The sequence below is a fragment of the Neophocaena asiaeorientalis genome, unplaced genomic scaffold, assembly GCF_003031525.2.
Source record: "Neophocaena asiaeorientalis asiaeorientalis breed wild unplaced genomic scaffold, Neophocaena_asiaeorientalis_V1.1 scaffold136, whole genome shotgun sequence".
In the NCBI taxonomy this organism is placed as follows: Eukaryota; Metazoa; Chordata; class Mammalia; order Artiodactyla; family Phocoenidae; genus Neophocaena; species Neophocaena asiaeorientalis.
The window spans coordinates 3,767,010-3,788,107 of record NW_020185333.1 but is presented as its reverse complement, the minus strand read 5'-3'; the positions used below and the strand labels follow the sequence as shown (position 1 = coordinate 3,788,107).

Here is a 21,098-nt window from a genome sequence, read left to right as displayed (position 1 = left end):
TCCAAATATTAGCTCTTGTCCTTTCATCATGTCTTGACTAATTCATTATTTCCCCACTTGTACAACATATTACATATTGTATTCCATTCTATATGTTGATCTGTTTGTGTACTTTCAATTGTTTTAAGACATTAAGGTTTTTATTATTTTTACTTTAGTATTCTTTCTCCCCTTTACTATGCTATCGTGGGTTTTTTTTTTAAACATAGTGTCCCTATTCTAGTTTCAAGAAGTTTTGTCATGGTTTTTACTGAAGTTGCATTGAATTTGTGTGCTAACATGGAGAGATTTGCTGTCTAAGTAGTAGGTATTACGTCTTTCTTCTCAGGAACATATCTTCCATTTACTCAAGTTAATTTCTCAGGTTTCTAGATTCTTTACAACATTATTCATGGGTGTTTTAAATGTTAATATTTTGCGAATATTGACTTTTTCTACAGTAAGTTTGTAAAGGTTATCACTTGTTATGGCCTGATGAATACACATTTTGTATGCAGTTTGCATGGTTTGCAAACAACCACATTATTTGTCCTAATAGCACTTTACTTGGCCTTCTTAGGTTTTTCTAGTAATAGGTTTTTCAAATAATAATTTTGTCTTTTCCTTTCTTATTCTTATTCTTCCTTCTTTCCTTTTCTTGTCTCATTGAATGGGAATTTCTAGTCTAAGTTGAATGATGGTAATGACAGTGCACCATCTTGCCTTGGTCTTTCATTAATAACCATGCCCCCTTTTAAATTTTAGCATTGTGATGGCCATTGATTTGAGAAAAATCTACTTTATTATTAAGACTCCTTTTCTCAGTTATTAGTTATTTTTTAAAAATCGGATAATGAGGGCTTCCCTGGTGGCACAGTGGTTAAAAATCCACCTGCCAATGCAGGGGACACAAGTTTGGGTCCTGGTCTGGGAAGATCCCACATGCTGTGGAGCAACTAAGCCCGTGCACCACAACTACTGAGCCTGCGCTCTAGAGCCTGTGAGCCACAACTCCTGAGTCTGTGTGCCACAACTACTGAAGCCCGTGTGCCTAGAGCCCATGCTGCACAACAATGAGAAGCCTGTGCAGTACAACAAAGCGTAACCCCTGCTTGCCGCAACTAGAGAAAGTCTGCGTGCAGCAACAAAGATCCAACGCAGCCAAAAATTAAATTAATTAATTAAAAAAAATCAGATAATGAATATTGAATTCTATTAAATGTCTTTTTGGCATCAGATGAGAAAGTTATGTGACCTTTCAGTGTGATGAATAGTCTAAAAATATCCTTACATTCTTGAATATCCTACTTGGTCATTGTGTCTTTTTCTTTAAATAAAGAGCTGTGTGTTCTTTCATAATATTATATGAAATTTTCAGTATTTGTAAATTGCCCTTTCATTTGCATAGTTTTGGGTATAGTACTAGGCTTATGATAACTTGTTAAAATACATTAGAATACTTTCATATTTTATAGGTTAAATTTTAAAAGCTTTATAATTATGCTTGAAAGCATAAGAGCAATGATGGTACATTTTTTGGACTTGATACTTTTTTGGTGGAGTGGCTAAAAGAAAGCCTTTTTCTGCCATAGCTGTTAAGTATGGTCAGTGTGAATTGTCAGTCCTTTTTTGTAATATCCTCAATCATCTCTTGGGTGGTAAAGTTTGCCCTCTTATCTAGCTATCTAGCTATGTATGTATCCATGTATGTATCTATCTAATATATTCATTTATGTTTTTTTTTTCCTGCCAAGAAGGAAAAAATATTATTCATGGAAATAATATTGTGTAAAGGTTTTGTTGTTGTTTAGAACTGTTGAATATGTTTAAACACATTTTTCTTGGTTATCTTTTTAAGTGATACCTTTCTGCATTTTTGTATTTATTTAAAAATATTAACTAGACATAACTCTAAATTTTAAAGGTATTTATACAGTTTCTGTATTCAAGTGCTTATATTGGTTTACTTCTTAGTTTGAGCATTTATTTTGCCAGGACATGTATGTGAGTTGTAAACTCTCCAAGGATTTGTTATATATGTTCTAATATACCTGTCAGTGAAGATCATCTTGCTTGAGTTTAGTATTCATGAGTATTAGTCCTATGTTCCTAAAAATGATTTATATTTCATCCATTGCTTTTAGGAAGGAAATCATTATTATAAAAGTGAAGTTTGGTATCATTTTATTTTAACTTTTGCTTGTAGAATAGTTTTTCTTCATCTGTGAGATAGAAAAACTTAATTTCACATTTGTATGTGTTTTTTGAATTCATGTTTTCTGGCAGTTGGTCTATCTTTAATGAAGTGTTTTATACAGATTTTTGGTAGAGGAACTCTCCAAAGGAAGAAACTTTGGTATTATATTTGGTTTGACAGATCCTAAATGTGTTAATTATCTGTTGCTGAGTAACAAAATACCCTAAAATATAATAGTATTAAAACAGCATATATTTATCACCTCTCAGTTTCTTTGGGTCAGGAATCTAGGCATAGATCAGCTGGGTCCTTTGTTTCAGAGTCTCTCACAAGGCTGCAGTCAGGGTGTCAGCTAGGGCTGGGACCTTACCTGGTGGCTTGACTGGGGAAGGACCTGCTCTTAAGCTTACTCTTGGCCCAATCTAGTGCTTCTCCACTGCAACACATATTGGTGATTATTTGATTCACGTAAGAATCATTCTTTGGGTCTTACAACCAGCCCTGGGAACATCTAGCTCTTTTCAGTCCTTGCTGTTACTCGGTCATTAGTGTCTGTGCCTCTGTGTGTGTGTGTGTGTGTGTGTGTGTGTACTTACACAAGGAGAAGAAGGAAGAGGAAAACAGGAAGGGAGGGAATTTGATAATATGTTAATGTAACTTTTTTTCATTTTTAAGAACTACGCTTTTTTGTTTTTCCTTAGGTGCCTTAGCTGGACCAGTTATTGTGGAGCCACATGTCACAGCAGTATGGGGAAAGAATGTTTCGCTGAAGTGTTTAATTGAAGGAAATGAAACTATAACACAAATTTTATGGGAGAAGATACATGGCAAAAGTGCACAGACTGTTGCAGTTCATCATCCTCAATATGGATTCTCTGTTCAAGGAGAATATCAGGGAAGAGTCTTGTTTAAAAACTATTCACTTAATGATGCAACAATTACTCTACATAACATAGGATTCTCTGATTCTGGACAATATATATGCAAAGCTGTTACATTCCCACTTGGAAATGCTCAGTCCTCTACAACTGTAACTGTATTAGGTAGGTGTACTTAAATTGTATATTTTGGTGGTGTGGTGAGGATTATTGTAAAAGTATTTTCAAGAACTTAAAATAATTGAAATTATATATAAATGTAGGTTTAAAATAAAATAATTCAGATATGTTTTTTCAAGTTCTGTCATAAAATTCTATGATTCTAGACTCTCAGTTTAAACTAAATCTTGTCCCTATCTACCTGTGTATCTATATAAAGCTGTGTAATTTATAGCTATTTTACTTTCTTCATGAAAGATTGTTTTTTATTTATAATACTAAGTGCTGAGATTCTTTGACATTTCTTTTCATTGTTTCCACTCAAATTTTCAACCTTTAAATTACCATCTTTAAATAAGCTTTTCCATTTTTTAAGTGACTGTGGTCTTAGAGCCACTGACATCTCATGTTTGTTTTTCAAATCAGCTTTTATTTCTGCTGTTGTGGATTTGCATAGCTATTTGAATCTTGGTCTATTGCTTGCATTGAAAGATCTTCTGCCTTTTCCTATCTGAAAACTATTAAAGTTTATAGCAGAATTTAGGAGGAGCTTATTAGCATTAAAATAGTCACCTGCAGTGAAAGGTAAACCAATTTGGAATAGCTGGTGAGTACTTTTATAATACTAGAAGGAGGATTAAGGAGTAAAAGCAACTGTAGCCATTTCCACCCAGAGTGGAACTCCTTTAATGGGTGGTCTTTGCTATGAATCTGCCTGTTTGCCTGTCAGGGACTTTGTAAGGTCTGCTGATAGCTTTCCCTACTCAATCCTTCTTCACTTTTCTCCCAGATGTTGTTCCCTAATAAGCCTTTTGTACTCCTCATTTGATCTCAGTGTCTGCTTCCAGAGAACCAAATAACTACACAGCCTCTAATATTTAATGGCATGATTTCAGGGTCACTGATGTGCAGGAAAGAAATTTTGTCCAAATATGTTATATATTTTTTCATATTGAGAAATACTATTTAAAAATAGAAATAACATTAAATATTTGAAGACTTTAATGTTTAAGAGCCTGCCCTAAGAGCTGTGGGAAAAATATAACTTATGTTTACAAAATTGATACTTTTGAGACCTGTTTTGATTGGAAGGCAGGGCATAAATATCTGAAAAATCAAGTGCAAGCCATTGGGGTAAAAAAAGTCACAGAAAAATTCAGTGTCAAGAAAAAATAGATAAATAGTTCGCATGTAGAAGAGAGAGCTCGTGAATAAGACTTTTTGCTTTAAATTTTAGTAATTCCCCTTAAATTAACACAATACTCAGTGGTTTAAAACTCGACTGTTGGTAGTATAAGACTAGTCATGCTTTTAGCTGGGTCTTCTCTAACTTCATCTATTCCACTCCTTGCTCTACTTCTCCCAGCAACCCAAATTTTATAATCATAATTAACTATTTACACTTCATTAACACCTATTTTTTTACATGTGTAGTTTTCTTATGCCTGGATTGCCACCTTTTTCCTCCTGTCTCTTTCTTCTAGATTCTTCTATTTAACTGCTACTCATCAAACCACATCCTTTTTTTTTTTTTTTTTTTTTTAATAAATTTATTTTATTTATTTTTGGCTGCCTTGGGTCTTCGTTGCTGCACCCGGGCTTTCTCTAGTTGTGGCGAGCAGGGGCTACTCTTCGTTGTGGTATGCGGGCTTCTCATTGCGGTGGCTTCTCTTGTTGTGGAGCATGGGCTCTAGGCATGCAGGCTCAGTAGTTGTGGCACGCGGGCTCTAGAGTGGAGGCTCAGTAGTTGTGGCGCGCACGGGCTTAGTTGCTTAGCAGCATGTGGGATCTTCCCGGGCCAGAGCTTGAACCCGTGTCCCCTGCATTGGCAGGTGGATTCTTAACCACTGTGCCACCAGGGAAGCCCCAAACCACATCCTTTTGGAAGCCATTCTTGAAATATCTACCCCTCTGCAATTTGATGGGGTTTTTTTGCTCTTTTGCCTTTGTATCTTGAGCTTATCTTTGTTGTAGCAATTAACATAATGCTTATTGTATGTCTTCTTCACTATAAACTTATGGTGGACTGCAACTGTGCACTTTAAAATTTAACTTTATATCCCTAAAGCCTGTAGGAGTTTCTGGTATGTAGCAGTAATACACTAAATGTTATTTAAGTAGGGTATAGGAATGGATAAATAAACTCTGTAGTTAAGAAATGTTTTGTAGAAAAGTAGTTGAGCCAGTCCTTGAATGGTGGATAGGTTTTAGGTAGGCAAAAAGGAAAGAAGTATAGGGAGGAGAATGAGCCAACGCAGGGAGGCAGGAAACAGCATATATTAGGGCAGAGTTTCTTCAGAATTGGCATTGTTGAACTTTTGGGCTGGAATTCTTGTGATGAGCTGTCCTGTGCATTGTAGACTATTCAGCAGTATCCATGACCTCTACCCACTAGATGCTAGTAGCAGTTCCTTAAGTTTCAACAAGTTAGAATGTCTCTCAACATTGCCAAGTGTCCTCTGCGGGACCACTGAGTAATCTGTTGATTGTTCAAAGGATTTATATAAAATACAAGAATTAAAGGCTAGAAAGGTAGAGCAGGACCACTTTAAAGTAATCTAAATATTAAGATGGGGAATTTGAGCTTTATATTGCTGGAAATGCAAACTTAGTGTACAGCATTGTACTTCTTCTCACCTCTCTTCTTTTATTCTCAGATTCTTACTGTTTATTATTTATTTATTTTTGGCCACGCTGCACGGCATACAGGATTTTAGTTCCCTGAGCAAGGATCAAACCTGTGCCCCCTGCAGTGGAAGCATGTAGCCCCAACCACTGGACAACCAGGGAAGTCCCAGATTCTCGCTGTTTAAAGCATGGTTCATGAACCAGCAGCAGTGGCATCACTTGGGAGCATGTTAGACATACAGAATTACAGACCCCTCCCAGACTTGTTGAATGCTAAATCTACATTTTAGCAAGATCCCCAAGTACTTTGTATGCACAGCAGAGTTTGAGAAACACTGCTTTGACCATCTTCTCACCTTGCTTAGAGGGATACCTAACTCATAGACCTGATTTAGAAGTAATGTGATGAAAGTTGTGATTTAAGATGATGAGTCTGGTGTTTTTGATGGATTGAAATGAAGAGTCCTGAAATCATAATGCTTCAGCCATGAGGCCATGAAAGCTTGAAGTTAATTTGCTAATTTCTGCCACTTGAGTCAGGAAGGGAACTACTACAAAGGAAAAATTAGCAGAACGTTGTAACTGACTGTATATAATCAACTAGGGAGGTTTGAACAGTAACAGGTTTTGAACCTTAGTGATTGAGTAAATTATGTTACCATTAATTTAAATGGGCATATCTGAATGAAAAACATGTTGGGGATTGGGAGGATGAGACGATGAACTCAACATTTGGCTTATTGAGTTGGAGGATACATAGGCAAACAATTCCAGGTAGGTGGTTAGAAACTATAGAGTCAAGCTTTGTATCAAAAGCAAATAAAATCAGGGATCATCCAGGTAGTAGTGTTTATCAGATAAAAGTTTTTAAGAAACTTATAAAAAGTAACTGAAGGCCTAAGACTCAGTATTTATTAGGGCAGAGATTGGAAGAAATAGAGATGAGGAGTTCAAATAGATAGCTTTGAGAAAAACTGTCAAAGTAATATTATTCATATCAAGAGAAGAAAAAAGTTTTTAAGATTACTCTAGCAGCTTTTTCCCACAGTGAGAATCAAGCCATACAGAAAGTGATTTCAGTGACCATTTTTTCAGTTCTCCGAAGGCTGGCACATAGCTACTATCATTCTAAATGCATAGCCCAGAAGTTAATTCATTACTTACAGCAGATATCTGAAGGCATTAGAACTTAATTGTTTTGGAACTGATTTGGAAGAACTGCACTAAGTATCAAATTTTACCAAATCAGTCAAAGAGAACAGGCAAAGAAAACTATCGAGTGTATAGATTAGGCAGTGACATTAGAGTTTCAAAGGAGTAGTAGTAATAGAAAGTGAATTAAGGGAATGTAATATAGCAAAAAGCTTTGGGAACACTAAACAACAGATGCCCCATAGCAGAAGAGTTGTACAATTGGTTACTTCCTTTTGATATATGGGATATTATATAGTTGTTAAAATTGTAGTTAAGAGAAGTATTGCTGCTTGAAAATAAAATGAACCACAAAACTGTAGGTATGCCATGATTACATCTATATAGAAACTAGAAACAAATAAGAGAAGGAAATGGAAGAATATGATAATGACTGTATTAAGATATTACAGTTGTGGATAAGTTTTCTTTGTTTTTCCAATTTTTAGTAATATTACTTTTGTAATTAAAAAAAAAAGATTTCCACTGCTGCACATGATGGAGTAACAGGGACTGGATTTACCCTTTCTCCCTCTAGCAACAAAAAAACTAGGCAACTTAATAGGCATGGTAGGATTATGATCCCTGAAAGAAGGAAAATAAACAAGATGAGTTCTACAATTGCTCCAGCCTCCTCCTTAGGCAGTTTCCAGTGACAGCTCAGTGACAAGGAATTCAGGTAGAGAATGCTAGTCTCACTGAGTTTAAGAGACAGATTGGACAGGTGATTAGAATTTGTGGAACAGAATACTGGAAAGAAGGGAACATGAGAGAGAAAGAGAGAATGTGTGTGCTTTAGAGACCTACAGAATGGCCCTCTGAATTCTTTGGCTTAGTACTGATCTATGTGCATGTGAGAGGAAACTTTTGAGGTGGATGAAAGAACCAACAGAAAGAAGTAGGCTTAACAATGCTGACATTAATGCAGGGCCAGGAAAACTTCATGTTCCCCCAAATCAGAGTATATAGGGCATTGGGTAGCATCTTAAGAGGAAACAACAACAAAACCACTAGACAGGGAAGGGTGCAGAGAAGTTAACTTAAATGTTGGGGAATATGAGAAAAGTAACTTTAGAAAGCAACTGAAGTGTACAACCAGGAGATTGATTCCCTTCAGAAGAAATAGAAATAACAATTTAAAATTGACTTTAAGGTAATTTTTTAAGTTCCTCGAAGATAAAAGCCTCTATTGATGGCACAGGTTATTCACATTAACGCTCCCATGGTGGGGGATGGGCAAGTGAAATGTTAAAAACCATTGAAAACTTCAAAGAAATAACAACATAGTGCGGAATATAACTAGACCAAATCTAAGAGAAGGTGGAAACATAGAAATAAACCTAGTACCGAAAGCTGCAATCTGTATTCAACCTTGGGGACATTAGACAATTTAGAAGAGACACTTAAGATGATGAACTAAGATTTCAAGAACCTTGGGAAGTGAGAGAGACAAATATCTGAATGCAAGTCTGCTCAAGATGGGATGTCTAATAACCTTATATTCTCCTGGTACCCAAAGGCTTAACAGTTTTCAGAATAATAGTACACGTGTAGTAAACCAGTCTTCTTATAGACTTCTAGGCCTGGTTTATATCACTTGAGTAGTCTGAAATTAAGTAAACCAGTCTTCTTATAGACTTCTAGGCCTGGTTTATATCACTTGAGTAGCCTGAAATTAAGGAGATCCTGTACTGGATAGTGTTCTCAGGAGCTAGCTTAGCAGAAGAAAACACAGAAAGGTACTGCATTCTAAGCCTCAAATTATTTCTACCTTCATTATTCAAACTCAAGGATTCATCTGCTTGAACAACCAGGCATACAAGTAAAGAAGACTCCACAAGCAGCAGCCAGTGCAAACAAGACAACAGAAACAGACCTGCACGAGATGTTGGAATTATCGGACACAGACTGTTAAACAACAGTGCTTACCATTTGAAGGGATAAGTCAATCTCTTAAATTTCTGTAGAGAACAAGAAATTTGGTCTACTTCGAGGCCAAATTACTATGTGATATACATAGTAATTTGGCCTCGAAGTAGGTAACTCTTAGTACAAATATACCTTGGAGATATTGTGGGTTCAGTTCTAGACCACTGTAATAAAGCTAGTATTGCAATAAAGTGAATATCACAGTAAAACAGTCACATGAATTTTTTGGTTTCCCAGTGTTATAAAAATTATGTTTAGGGCTTCCCTGGTGGCGCAGTGGTTGAGAGTCCACCTGCTGATGCAGGGGGCGCGGGTTCGTGCCCCGGTCCAGGAGGATCCCACGTGCCGCGGAGCAGCTGGGCCCGTGAGCCATGGCGGCTGAGCCTGCGCGTAAGGAGCCTGTGCTCTGCAACGGGAGAGGCTGCGGCAGTGAGAGGCCTGCGTACTGCAAAAAAAAAAAAATTACGTTTATACTATACTATAGTCTGTTAAGTGTGCAGTAGTATTATGTCTTTTTTTTTTTACATCTTTATTGGAGTGTAATTGCTTTACAGTGATGTGTTTCTGCTGTATAACAAAGTGAATCAGCTATGTGTATACACACATTCCCATATTCCCTCCCTCTTGTGTCTCCCTCCCACCCTCCCTATCCCACCCCTCTAGGTGTTCACAAAGCACAGAGCTGATTTCCCTGTGCTATGCGGCTGCTTCCCACTAGCTAGCTATTTGACATTTGGTAGTGTATGTCCATGCCACTCTCTCACTTCGTCCCAGCTTACCCTTCCCCCTCCCCATGTCCTCAGGTCCATTCTCTACGTCTGCATCTTTATTCCTGTCCTGCCCCTAGGTTCTTCAGAACCACTTTTTTTTTAGATTCCATATATATGTGTTAGCATACGGTATTTGTTTTTCTCTTTCTGTTACTTCACTCTGTATGACAGACTCTAGGTCCATTCACCTCACTACAAAGAGCTCAATTTTGTTTCTTTTTATGGCTGAGTAATATTCCATTGTATATATGTGCCACATCTTCTTTATCCATTCATCTGTCGCTGGACACTTAGGTTGCTTCCATGTCCTTGCTATTGTAAATGGTGCTGCAGTGAACATTCTGGTACAGACTCTTTTTGAATTATGGTTTTCTCAGGATATACGCCAGTAGTGGGATTGCTGGGTCGTATGGTAGTTCTATTTTTAGTTCTTTGAGGAACCTCCTACTGTTCTCCGTAGTGGCTGTATCAATTTATATTCCTACCAACAGTGCAAGAGGGTTCCCTTTTCTCCACACCCTCTCCAGCATTTATTGTTTGTAGATATTTTAATGATGGCTATTCTGACTGGTGTGAGGTGATACCTTATTGTAGTTTTGATACAATAGTATTATGTCTTAAAAAGCAATGTACATACCTTAATTTAAAAAACATTTTGTTGCTAAAAAATGCTAACCATCATCTGAGTCTTCATCCAGTTGTAATCTTTTTGCAGTAGTAACATCGAAGATCAGAGATCATCATAACACATATAATAATAAAGAAAAAGGTTGAAATATTGTGAGAATTACCAAAATGTGACAGAGACAGGAAGTGAGCAAATGCTGTTGGAAAAATGGTGCTGATAAACTTGATCAGTGCAGGGTTGCCCCAAACTTTCTATTTGTGAACAATGCAATATTTATGAAGCACAATACAGCAAAGTGCAATCAAATGAGGTGTGCCTGTATATAAAAAGTAGTTCACTGATAAATTTTATGCATTTGAATTAAAAACTTCTGCTCATCAAAACACACCATAGGGTAAAGAGACAAGCCCTAAACTGGTGGAAGATATTTTCACATATAATCAGAAAAGGACTCTCCCAAATCAGTAAGAAAAAAACAATTGGCTTTAATAGGTATTTTGCAGAAGAAGAAATTCCAAATGGCTCATAAACAAGAAAAGATCCTTAACATCATTCATAATCTGAGAAATTAGAAACAAAGTTTCAGTGATATGCTGTTACATACTTACGAGGTTGGCAAACATTGAGAAGTCTGGCTGTCAACTGTAGTGGGTATGTTGGACCAACCAGAATGCTAAGATTGGGAGTAAATTGGTACTTTGGAAAGCTTTTTGGCATTATCTGGTAAATAATGGAAATAAACATAGTACCAAGGGATAAACTACAGGAACTTTTATACAAATATACCAAGATACATGAATGAAAATGTTTCTTATAAAATTGTTTGTACCAAGCAAGAAATAGCACCAATGTCCAACAGTAAATGAACCATACAGTAGTTAAAACTAATAATTTATACAGTTGCATGCAAATCTAAATGATCTAAAAGTAAAAAGTAGAAAAAAGAAGAATTGCAAAATAATAATCTAAGGCGAAATGATCCCACATAAATAAATCTCAGGAGCAGAAAGTTGAGACAAAAAATATTAAAAAAATGAACCAAGTAGAAATGAAAAAAAGTCTTTTAGATTAAAAATTTAATGCACACAGTAACCTATAGGCTTGAGCCAAAGAATTCATGACGGTGAGGGCTCAGGAATTTACACAGAAAGGAGCATATAAAATTTGCTGGAAAATGTGAAGAGGTAGCTAGCATATATATGGAGGGTAGATTAAAGGGGTCTAACATTAAGGTTACTTCCCCTGCTGAGGAGCTTTCTTATACCAGATAAAGGTAGGTAGCATGTACATTTCAATAAACTGTTAGTGACATTACATTTTAACAGTACCTATATTAAATGTGTTGTAAACATTTTTGCTGCAAATTGAAGCATTATATATTAAAACCGCTTTTTCTTTTCCCTGGTGGCGTAGTGGTTAAGAATACACCTGCCAATTCAGGGGACACGGGTTCGAGCCCTGGTCCAGGAAGAAGATACCATGTGCCACAGAGCATCTAAGCCCATGTGCCATAGGCTTAGTAGTGTAATAGTAATAGTACCTTTAATCTCCTTTCAGAGTAGTAGTACCTTTAATCTCCTAATGGAAATTATGATCAAATTTGCAGGAATTTTTTTTATATACTAATTTTGGGGAAAACTCAAAAACTTGTCCCTGTAAAGAAAAGTGTATCTTTACCAGGGAGAGCCATCTTTGTGATGGTTATGTAAAGTCTTGCTTTTTGTTTGGCCTGGTTCATGATCTTCTCGTTCCAAGAATCCAGTTGGTGTTGGCATTTAACGTGTGTGTATTTTATATGCAGTTGTCTCTAAGTTTATGAAATATGGCTAGTTGTGGCTTGGAAGGAGTAAATACGCTTTTGATTGAAATGTAACTAATTTTTTTAAATTTAAACAGTTGAACCCACTGTGAGCCTGATAAAAGGGCCAGATTCTTTAATTGATGGAGGAAATGAAACAGTAGCAGCCATTTGTATCGCAGCCACTGGAAAACCAGTTGCACATATTGATTGGGAAGGTGATCTTGGCGAAATGGAATCCACTACGACTTCTTTTCCAAATGAAACAGCAACAATTGTCAGCCAATACAAGCTTTTTCCTACCAGATTTGCTAGAGGAAGGCGGATTACTTGTGTTGTAAAACATCCAGCCTTGGAAAAGGACATCCGATATTCTTTCATATTAGACATACAGTGTAAGTAAAGAATAACATTTACCTTTTAAACATCATGCATTTTATTTTCTCCCTTTAACATAATTCTGTATCAAGCTGTCTTTAGTTTGAATATTTAATATTCAGATATTGTTATAGATTTTCCTTGTTGACATTTTTTCTTAATTAAAAAAGAATATTTTCATGGAAATTCCATTTAACCAGAACATATTTATGTTTGTAAAGACAGACAATGATTTTAAAGTTGCTGTCCAACTTAAAATTATTTAGCCTTGTCCTTTTTAGACCTTAAAAATAAGCTAGATTAGGTGAATTGTGGAAATTTATACCTCAGAATGTGCAATACTTGGCGAAAAACAGCTCCTTCTCCAATCCAGTTAATTTAGCTGTTATTCATTTTTATTGATTCTACCCATGATGTTTTCAGCAAGGATCTTTTACTTCCTAGATACATTTTAATTAGTTTGAAAATTTGTGTTTTTTCAGTATTATTTCTAGTATGATTTTTATTGATCATGTTGTAAGATCCTCATAAAGGTAAAACAGAGTCATCGTTGGGATAATAATAATCTTAGATAAAGTTCAAACCTGGCCCATTTGTGCTTTTATTTTTTGGTTAAGGGATACTCTCTTGTGTGTATGTTTGTGTGGATATGTACATGTGTGTATATACTTTCCCCTCTTCTATAAAGTTTCTCATTTTGATACATTCTTTGTGTAGCATTTTAAAATTTTGAGCAAGAGAAAAAGTGATGGTGTAGATAGCATATAGCAAAGATAATGAAAATTAAGTAGGTTAAAGATAAAATTAGGAGAAGCGTTTAGGTTCTGGTGTCATTTCCATCCATGCACAGATCATAAATCTAGGTAGGTTTTTGAAGGAAATGTTCTGTTTTTTGTTGTTATTGTTTTTTTTGATATGACATTCATGGAATTTTACACATATTCATTACACTTGGTATAATTAATGGTTTTTAAAACTAATTCTAAGGATCTTTTTAAACATTTACAGGGTTAAACTTGAGAAGTTGTCTTACATGGATGTTATTACCATTGTATTCTTGAGTGCAAATACAGTCCTAGTAGTAGTCCCTCGGTATCCATGAGGGATTGGTTCCAGGACTCCTTCAGTTACCAAAATCCAAGGATGCTCAAATCCTTTATATAAAATGGCATAGTATCAATATTTGTATGTAATCTACACACATCCTCCCATGTACTTTAAATAATCTCTAGATTACTTATAATACCTAGTACAATGTAAATGTTATGTAAATAGCTATAAATTCAATGTAAATACTATGGAAATATTTGCTGGTATGCAGCAAATTCAAGTTTTGCTTTTTTGAACTTTGTAGAATTTTTTTTTCCTGAATATTTTTCAACCACAGTTGGTTGAATCCACAGATGCTGAATTCATGGATACAGAGGGCTGACTGTACCTTCTTTTCTCCTCACTTATTTGGAGAATCCAAATAAAATTTTTCTTCTTTTTCTTTCTTGCTTTTACATACTTTTAACTTTTTCTTTTAAATTTTACATCCTGGTTGTAAGTACCATTAATATTTTTCTCATATATTTTTTTTCTTCCCTGTGTCTAATAGTGACTGAAATTTTCTTCAGTATTTATACTATTATTTTTTTGTTTGCCTGAATGAAATTCTAAATGTGTAAAAATATTTCTCCTGATGTAAAACTTTATAATTATGGTTTAGATTTAGTGGCCTACTTCTAAAATGTTCTCAGAGTATTCTTTTCTCCTGTTAATTGGGCCCTCTGAAACATGTAAACAAAGCTTAAGGAGATAAAATCTTATATCCAGAATTCATATCTCAAAATTTGGAGGTATTCTTTGGGGATACTTTACTACCTATTTTCTCCTCCTTTGAAAATAACTTAAACTCACATACATCTGTACTGTTCTTTCAGTAATATTTTTTATTACCATTTTTAAGTTAGAAAAAAATGTTTGTTAATTCTTTGTATTTATAAGAGGCAGACATTTTTTTTAATTATTAAGGTAATTGTACCTTAGTATAAAAAGTTTAATTTTTTTACTACTTTTTTTTGTAAACCTTACTTGATTGACTTCAGGCTTCCCTGCAGAGTTAAAGACTGACCTGGTCTCTCCCTAACTTCCCATCTGGCCACGTACCCTTTATCTAGTTTACTTGTATAGCTCACAGAAGGGTGGAACGTCCCTGTACCATACATAAATAGCATTTCTTTATCTTTTCTCTTAGTATCGTATTCTTTTCCTTCTTGGCCCTCATAACGGATTTTAGTTAAAGTTTTTAAAATGTCATCTTTCCTGTTACCATTAGAATGTAAGTTTTGTGAATACAGAGTCTACATGTATACTAAACCTCTAAAACAGTGCCTGTCACTTAATAGGAGCTAAACAATGGTGGTTGAATGAATGATTAGTATTGGATTTTACAGTTTGAAGGTATAAATTTATATTGATGGTAGATGTGGATAATTGCTCATTTAGCTAATTATATTGCACATATGCTAAAAGACCTTTGTGTACTTTTAGGCCATGAATAAAAATTTAATGTTTTAGAATGATTGAGGCCTCAGATAATTTACTTTAGTTGTGATTATAGTCTTAGAAAGTTTGTCACATCTTTACATGCCCAAAGGGTATTAATTAATTGTAATATAAGGAATCTTATTTTATTTTATTTTTTGTAATTGGTATCTCTTAGGGGATATTTCCTTTTGAATTAAACATTTCTTTAAAGACAGTTTTATGTAGTGACTTGGTACTTAAATGCCATGTCTCATCAAATTACCAACTATATTTTCTTTGTTCATATACCTCTGCGTATTTCATAACAGGACTCTTACATTTTGCTTTTGGTGATTATAGGTTTGTGAATATTCTTACACTGTGTCCATAATAACTAGAATTGTACATGCTTATAGCTGCCTAGTGTTTGGTGCTCATTGTCCATTCATTCAATCATTCTTTTAGTCAACCAGTATTTACTGAGTACTGTATTCCTTATTTCTTATGTATATGAGAGAAGGAAAATACACCACTTCTAAAGTTGTGTATTATGTTAATGCTTTATCGTTGTGTATTGCATCTATCATTCACAAAAGATAATCTGTTGTATAATGCATTTATTTTATAGACGCTCCTGAGGTTTCAGTAACAGGCTATGATGGAAACTGGTTTGTAGGAAGAAAAGGTGTTAATCTCAAGTGTAATGCTGATGCAAATCCACCACCCTTCAAATCTGTGTGGAGCAGGTAATAATGTTAGATACTTCTAAAGAGAAATTATTTAAAAGTCAAAAGTATTCTTAAATGTATATTGGAAGTTGTTTTTATCAGTGTAATATATGATTACACTGAGAGCTGGAAATTAAATTAAGGGTTTCTAAGTGTTTTTCTGCCCCACCTCTCCCCACCTTCCAGCCCCCGCGATTCTGTTCCTCCGAGGCTACTTTGGCGATGTTAGCAGAGGCTACTTTGGCGATGTTAGCAATTCCTTCTGGTGTTTATCATCATCGGTCTTAAACTGCTGCTTCTTAATTTACTAATCTTTAACACTGTCTATTGACTTCTTATTATGAAAATGAAAATTTAATTTTATATTTACCCCTTCACACATGAACACTCATATACATATTCCTGACCTTCATTGTCCCAATGAAATTAAGCTACTTTGAAATAAACTGTGTAATCGTTGCCTTCCTATGACAGGTAAATATTATTTACTGAGAGTTAGGTAGTATACTGGAATTTTGTTTTCTTTTGTTTCTAAAGCTGTTTGTTTTTCCTGAGGCTAATAATTGCTTCTTTTTACTTGTGTAGTTTACTATCTGAATATCCTTAATTCTCTATCTGTGGAATTTCAAACTGCTATACTGAGGTTTGCTTTCGTATTTCTCAGTGTTTGCACCCCTCCCGCACGCCCCACACCTTCTCAGTCTAGAGAATTGTATCTGTCAACTGTGGATTCTCTTCTCTTCTTTCTTTTTCTTTTCTTCTTTTTTTTTCCCTTAGTCATTAACCCTGCTTTTTTTGTTTGTTTGCTTGTACTGGAATTCCTATTTATTGTATACTAAACATTCTTTCTTATTAGTTTTCAGTTTTTGTTATTCTCCCAAGATTTCCTCGATCCCTCTGCTCCACTGATTGAAAATTTTCTTTTGACATATTTTCAGTTTCTAAGCGTGTTTTCTTATTCTCTGTTCATTTTCATAGCATCCTTTTCGTATTTTATGGATGTAGTATCTTCTGGTTTCTTCCTAGAGATACTAGAATTATTTCCTCTGCAGAGTTTTTTCTGCTTCTTACATATTGTTTCTTTTTTCCTCCAGGTTCTTTTTTTTGTTTGTTTGGTCTTTCATTTTGTAGATATTTCTTGATTTTCTCAGTTGTCCAGTCATTTCACAGTGATGCATTAAAATAAAATGCTGAGTGGAAACTCTTCAGCATTTTATTTTAAATAGGGAGTACCTACTGGGTAGATTCCACTTGGAGTGATCAACTAGAGAGGAGTTTATTTCACTGGGGGAGCTTCAGATACCAGTTACTGAAGAGTAGAATTCTTTTTTTCATGGCCATTCAGTTTATTTATTGAATTAACCTTCATTATTTTGCCTAAAACATAAATGCCTGGTATCTGTACAGAGTTGAGAGGAGTCTGTTTTTTTGTTTTTTCAACTTTCAACTGATCTTACTTTTAGCCCTCTGCCTCACTCTGGCCTTCTGCAGTACAGTGAGTCAAACTCCAGATCTTGGGTTCAGTGGACCACACTAGCTGCTTCCTCATTCATATGCCTCCTGCAAGCACTTCTTCAGCCAAAAGCAGAGCTTTTCAGTCTTGGCACTGTTGACATTTTGGGCTGGATAAATCTTTGTTGTTGGAGGCAGTCTTGTGAATTGTGGGATGTTTAGTGGCATCCCTGGCCGCTATTCTCTACAGCCAGCGGCACATGCTCCCCCACCCCAAGTTGTGACAACCAAAACTGTCTCAAGACATACCAGGTATGTCCCCTGGAGACAGAATTACTCCTGATTGGGAAACATTGGCCTAAAGCATATATTGTTTTCTCCATCTGTTTTCTGTCTTCTAAAAGTTTATTGAAACATCTGATGAATTCTACCTCCTGTTCTCTTTCTCTGCGTTGGTTTTTAATAGTATTTTCATTCCTTTAATCTTACTTTAGGTGGTATTTTGTGGGTGCAAGGAAAGAGTATATTTGGTCAATCTATTGTCTTTAAGCAAAGATAAAGTTTTAAAAGTAGAGAAGGCCTTCCATTTTCTTCAGTGTGGGAAGAAGGCATTGGTTAAGATGTGTGATAGGGTATTTCTAAAAGTCATACAATTCTGAGTTCTTATGCTGGTGTCTGTACTGGGAGATGTCTTTTTTTTTTTTTTGCGTTACGCGGGCCTCTCACTGTTGTGGCCTCTCCCATTGTGGAGCACAGGCTTCGGACACGCAGGCTCAGGGGCCATGGCTCACGGGCCCAGCCGCTCCACGGCATGTGGGATCTTCCCCGACCAGGGCATGAACCCGTATCCCCTGCATCGGCAGGCGGACTCTCAACCACTGCGCTATCAGGGAATCCCGGAGATGTCTTCTTTAAATAAGTTATTTAACCTCTCTAATCCTTTGTTTCCTCATTGATAATGGTACCCCATAGAGTTTTTGTGAGGGTAGAGACAGTGAATATAAATCATGTAACATAGGTACAGGAGCATGGAAGGTGCTTAGCATGTCATTTGTTGTGAGTTTAATATGATATTTAGATTTTTCTAGCTTATTTGAATAAACAACTTTAAAGGATTATAAGCCATTTTTATATTTCTCAGAATTAAAGGGGTTAGAATTTTGGGCCCAAAGTACAGAGCTAACTGATAAGATACATAGACTTCATATTCATTCTTATACTCCTAGAAAAAGGGTTTACCTTTTGAAAGCTGATGCTTGTAAAAATGTTCTTTCCAAAGTCCTCTTAAGAAGAAGATATGGGGTTTTTGTTTTTGTTCTTTAAACCATGTAAGAATATTACCTTTATCCTTCAATGCAAATTAAAGTCATAGCAACTGTAAAAGATTTTACTGATTGTTCTTTTATGCACTTGAGATCACAGACCAAAATCCTTCCATCTGTTCTCCAGTGTTGATTTGCTTCTTTCTACCTTTTCATTGTTCTGTGTTCTTATTACCTTTGTAATTAGTTGTTGGTCTCCTACTCATGTGCTTAGATCATTGAAAGCAAGGACCTAATCTTATTTACCTGTGCATTTCAGCAACACCAGCAGAGCAGAGTATGGTAAATAGTAAGTTCTTAGTAATTAAATAATGGATGGCTAAGTGAACGAGTGAATGCACTTTTTGAAAATTTGCTTAGCTCAAACTATAGTAGTAGTTGAGTGCCTGGGTTTACTTCACTTTTTATCCTCTTATCTTAAAAAATAATTTATGGGCTGTAAAAACACTTTCAAAATAAAGACCTATTGGTTTTTTCCCCCGATGGGGTATACCCTAAGGTTGGAAAAATGAGGTATAGCAGTATACTTAGTTCCATTGCAATGAATGGTTTTAGAGTTCTTGTAGTGGGATTTTATTCCTATTATGGTTTATAATAATGTGTACACCAGATAGGACCTTTTAACCCAATTAGTTGAGAAACCATTTAAAAAGAGTTATTATTGATACCAAAGGTGCATTGGTTTTTGTTGTCACAGATGCCTACCTTATGAGTGAAATTATTGTATAAGAAGACCCTTGTTGGTGCTTTAGAAATTAACCATCTTTGGATAGGGCACAGTATAGATTTATTTGTTCCGTATTAAATGTTGCTCTTTAAATATGTTACAGAAGGTGCTAAAACATTATCATGTACTAAAATGATGACTTTTCATTAAGAAAGTTGTAGATGTATCATGTATAGATTCATAATTCACTGAGAATTATTTTAATTCTTTGGATACTATGGGTATGTCTTCAAATAATGTATATTTCTAATTTTCCAGTTTTCCAAATGTAATTCTTTAAAAATCACATATTTTTTTCTCTCCTTCCCTCCTATTCCCTCTAATATGTTAGCCTAGCTTCACTTATATTAATTGATATGAATTGATCTTTTGAAAGAATGGGTATTCTTAATGGACTTTATCAATTAATTCATCTCTATTAAAATGAAAATTCATAACATATGCTTTTATTTCATAGTGACTTTTACCTAAAGGATACTGATTCTTTCACTGACAACTAGGAAGTATAATATCTTATTTAAATAGCTGTCAATAAATAGAATCTGAAGATATTTAAAGTAATTTTATGCCTTTTAAAATATAGGTTGGATGGACAGTGGCCTGATGGTTTATTGGCTTCAGACAATACTCTTCATTTTGTCCATCCACTGACTTTCAATTATTCTGGTGTTTATGTCTGTAAAGTGACCAATTCCCTTGGTCAAAGAAGTGATCAAAAGGTCATCTATATTTCAGGTAAGTTACTGTTTACTCACAAAATGAGTTACTTAAATTATTTCTGTAACAACAATCATAACAATAACACTGTGATCTAGGCAGTAATTTATACTTGTGAAGACACATATTCCTCAGTGTGAGGTTTTCCAAATAATCTACCTGAAATACATAGGTAAAGTGGCATTCCATTACTTAAAAAATGTCAAAACGTCTCTGCAATAAATTCATATACATTTTAAGACCTTATGCATATAGCTAATTTTTCAGTTAAATAGTATTAGATATTCTTTTTATTGGTAGTGTGTACCCTTCTAGGTTCTTTCGTATTTACACCAAGAATAAATGTTGGATTTTTTTGTTTGTTTTTGGTAAGCTACTCTGCACATGTGTCTAATAAATAAAATGGGATATCAATTTTGATGAACCTCTTGTTAAATATCATTGTCACTCAATATGAGGCTATACCATATAGAGTTACTGAGAGGTGAAGTAGGAACGCTACTGAAAATGTTCCAATGAAATAAAATTTAAGATGTGCTTTATGATCAGTCCATAAGCCACTAAGAACTTAGAATTTATGCATTCCATTTGTTTCACTGTGAATGTTTTTATCAGTTTGACTGAGTATATATTTGGGTATTTACAAAACATAGTTGGAGCCAAAAATATATTTTTCCTGGGTGTAGCTATAAATAATAAATTATCAATGGAATGCTTATTTATAAAAATTATGTAAATATTTTAAACATCTCCCTCCTGACTATAAGAATGTAGTAATCTTTGTGTCTAACAAATGGAAAGTTAGAGGAAAAAAGGAAGAGAATCTTGAGAAATGGAGGTTTGTATGGTAATTAGATAATAGGTAGTTAAGATTTTTTTCTCTGTTCAGTCTAAAACTAAATTTTCTTAAATCGAAGTGTAGTTGATTTATGTTTCATGTGTACAGCAAAGTGATTCAGTTTTATATATGTATAGATATATATTCTTTTTCAGATTCTTTTCCATGATTTTAGAGAAATTTTAAGCTTGCATTAATGTTACATTCTTAGTCCTGTGATCACTTAATCTAAGAACAGTTTCCCATATTATTTTCTCATGGTATTTAC

At 35.0% G+C, this 21,098-nt stretch overlaps 1 protein-coding gene across 2 annotated transcripts in view; it reads left to right on the top strand.

The window, feature by feature from the left end:
* The window catches only part of NECTIN3 (nectin cell adhesion molecule 3), a 127,760-nt gene that overhangs the window by 38,875 nt on the left and 67,787 nt on the right, over positions 1-21,098 (top strand). For both annotated transcript variants that reach the window (XM_024735369.1, XM_024735368.1), the window contains exons 2-5: positions 2,878-3,219; positions 12,256-12,552; positions 15,675-15,792; positions 19,859-20,010. In XM_024735369.1, the coding sequence (XP_024591137.1) occupies positions 2,878-3,219; positions 12,256-12,552; positions 15,675-15,792; positions 19,859-20,010 (909 nt within the window). The remainder of the gene's footprint in view (positions 1-2,877; positions 3,220-12,255; positions 12,553-15,674; positions 15,793-19,858; positions 20,011-21,098) is intronic.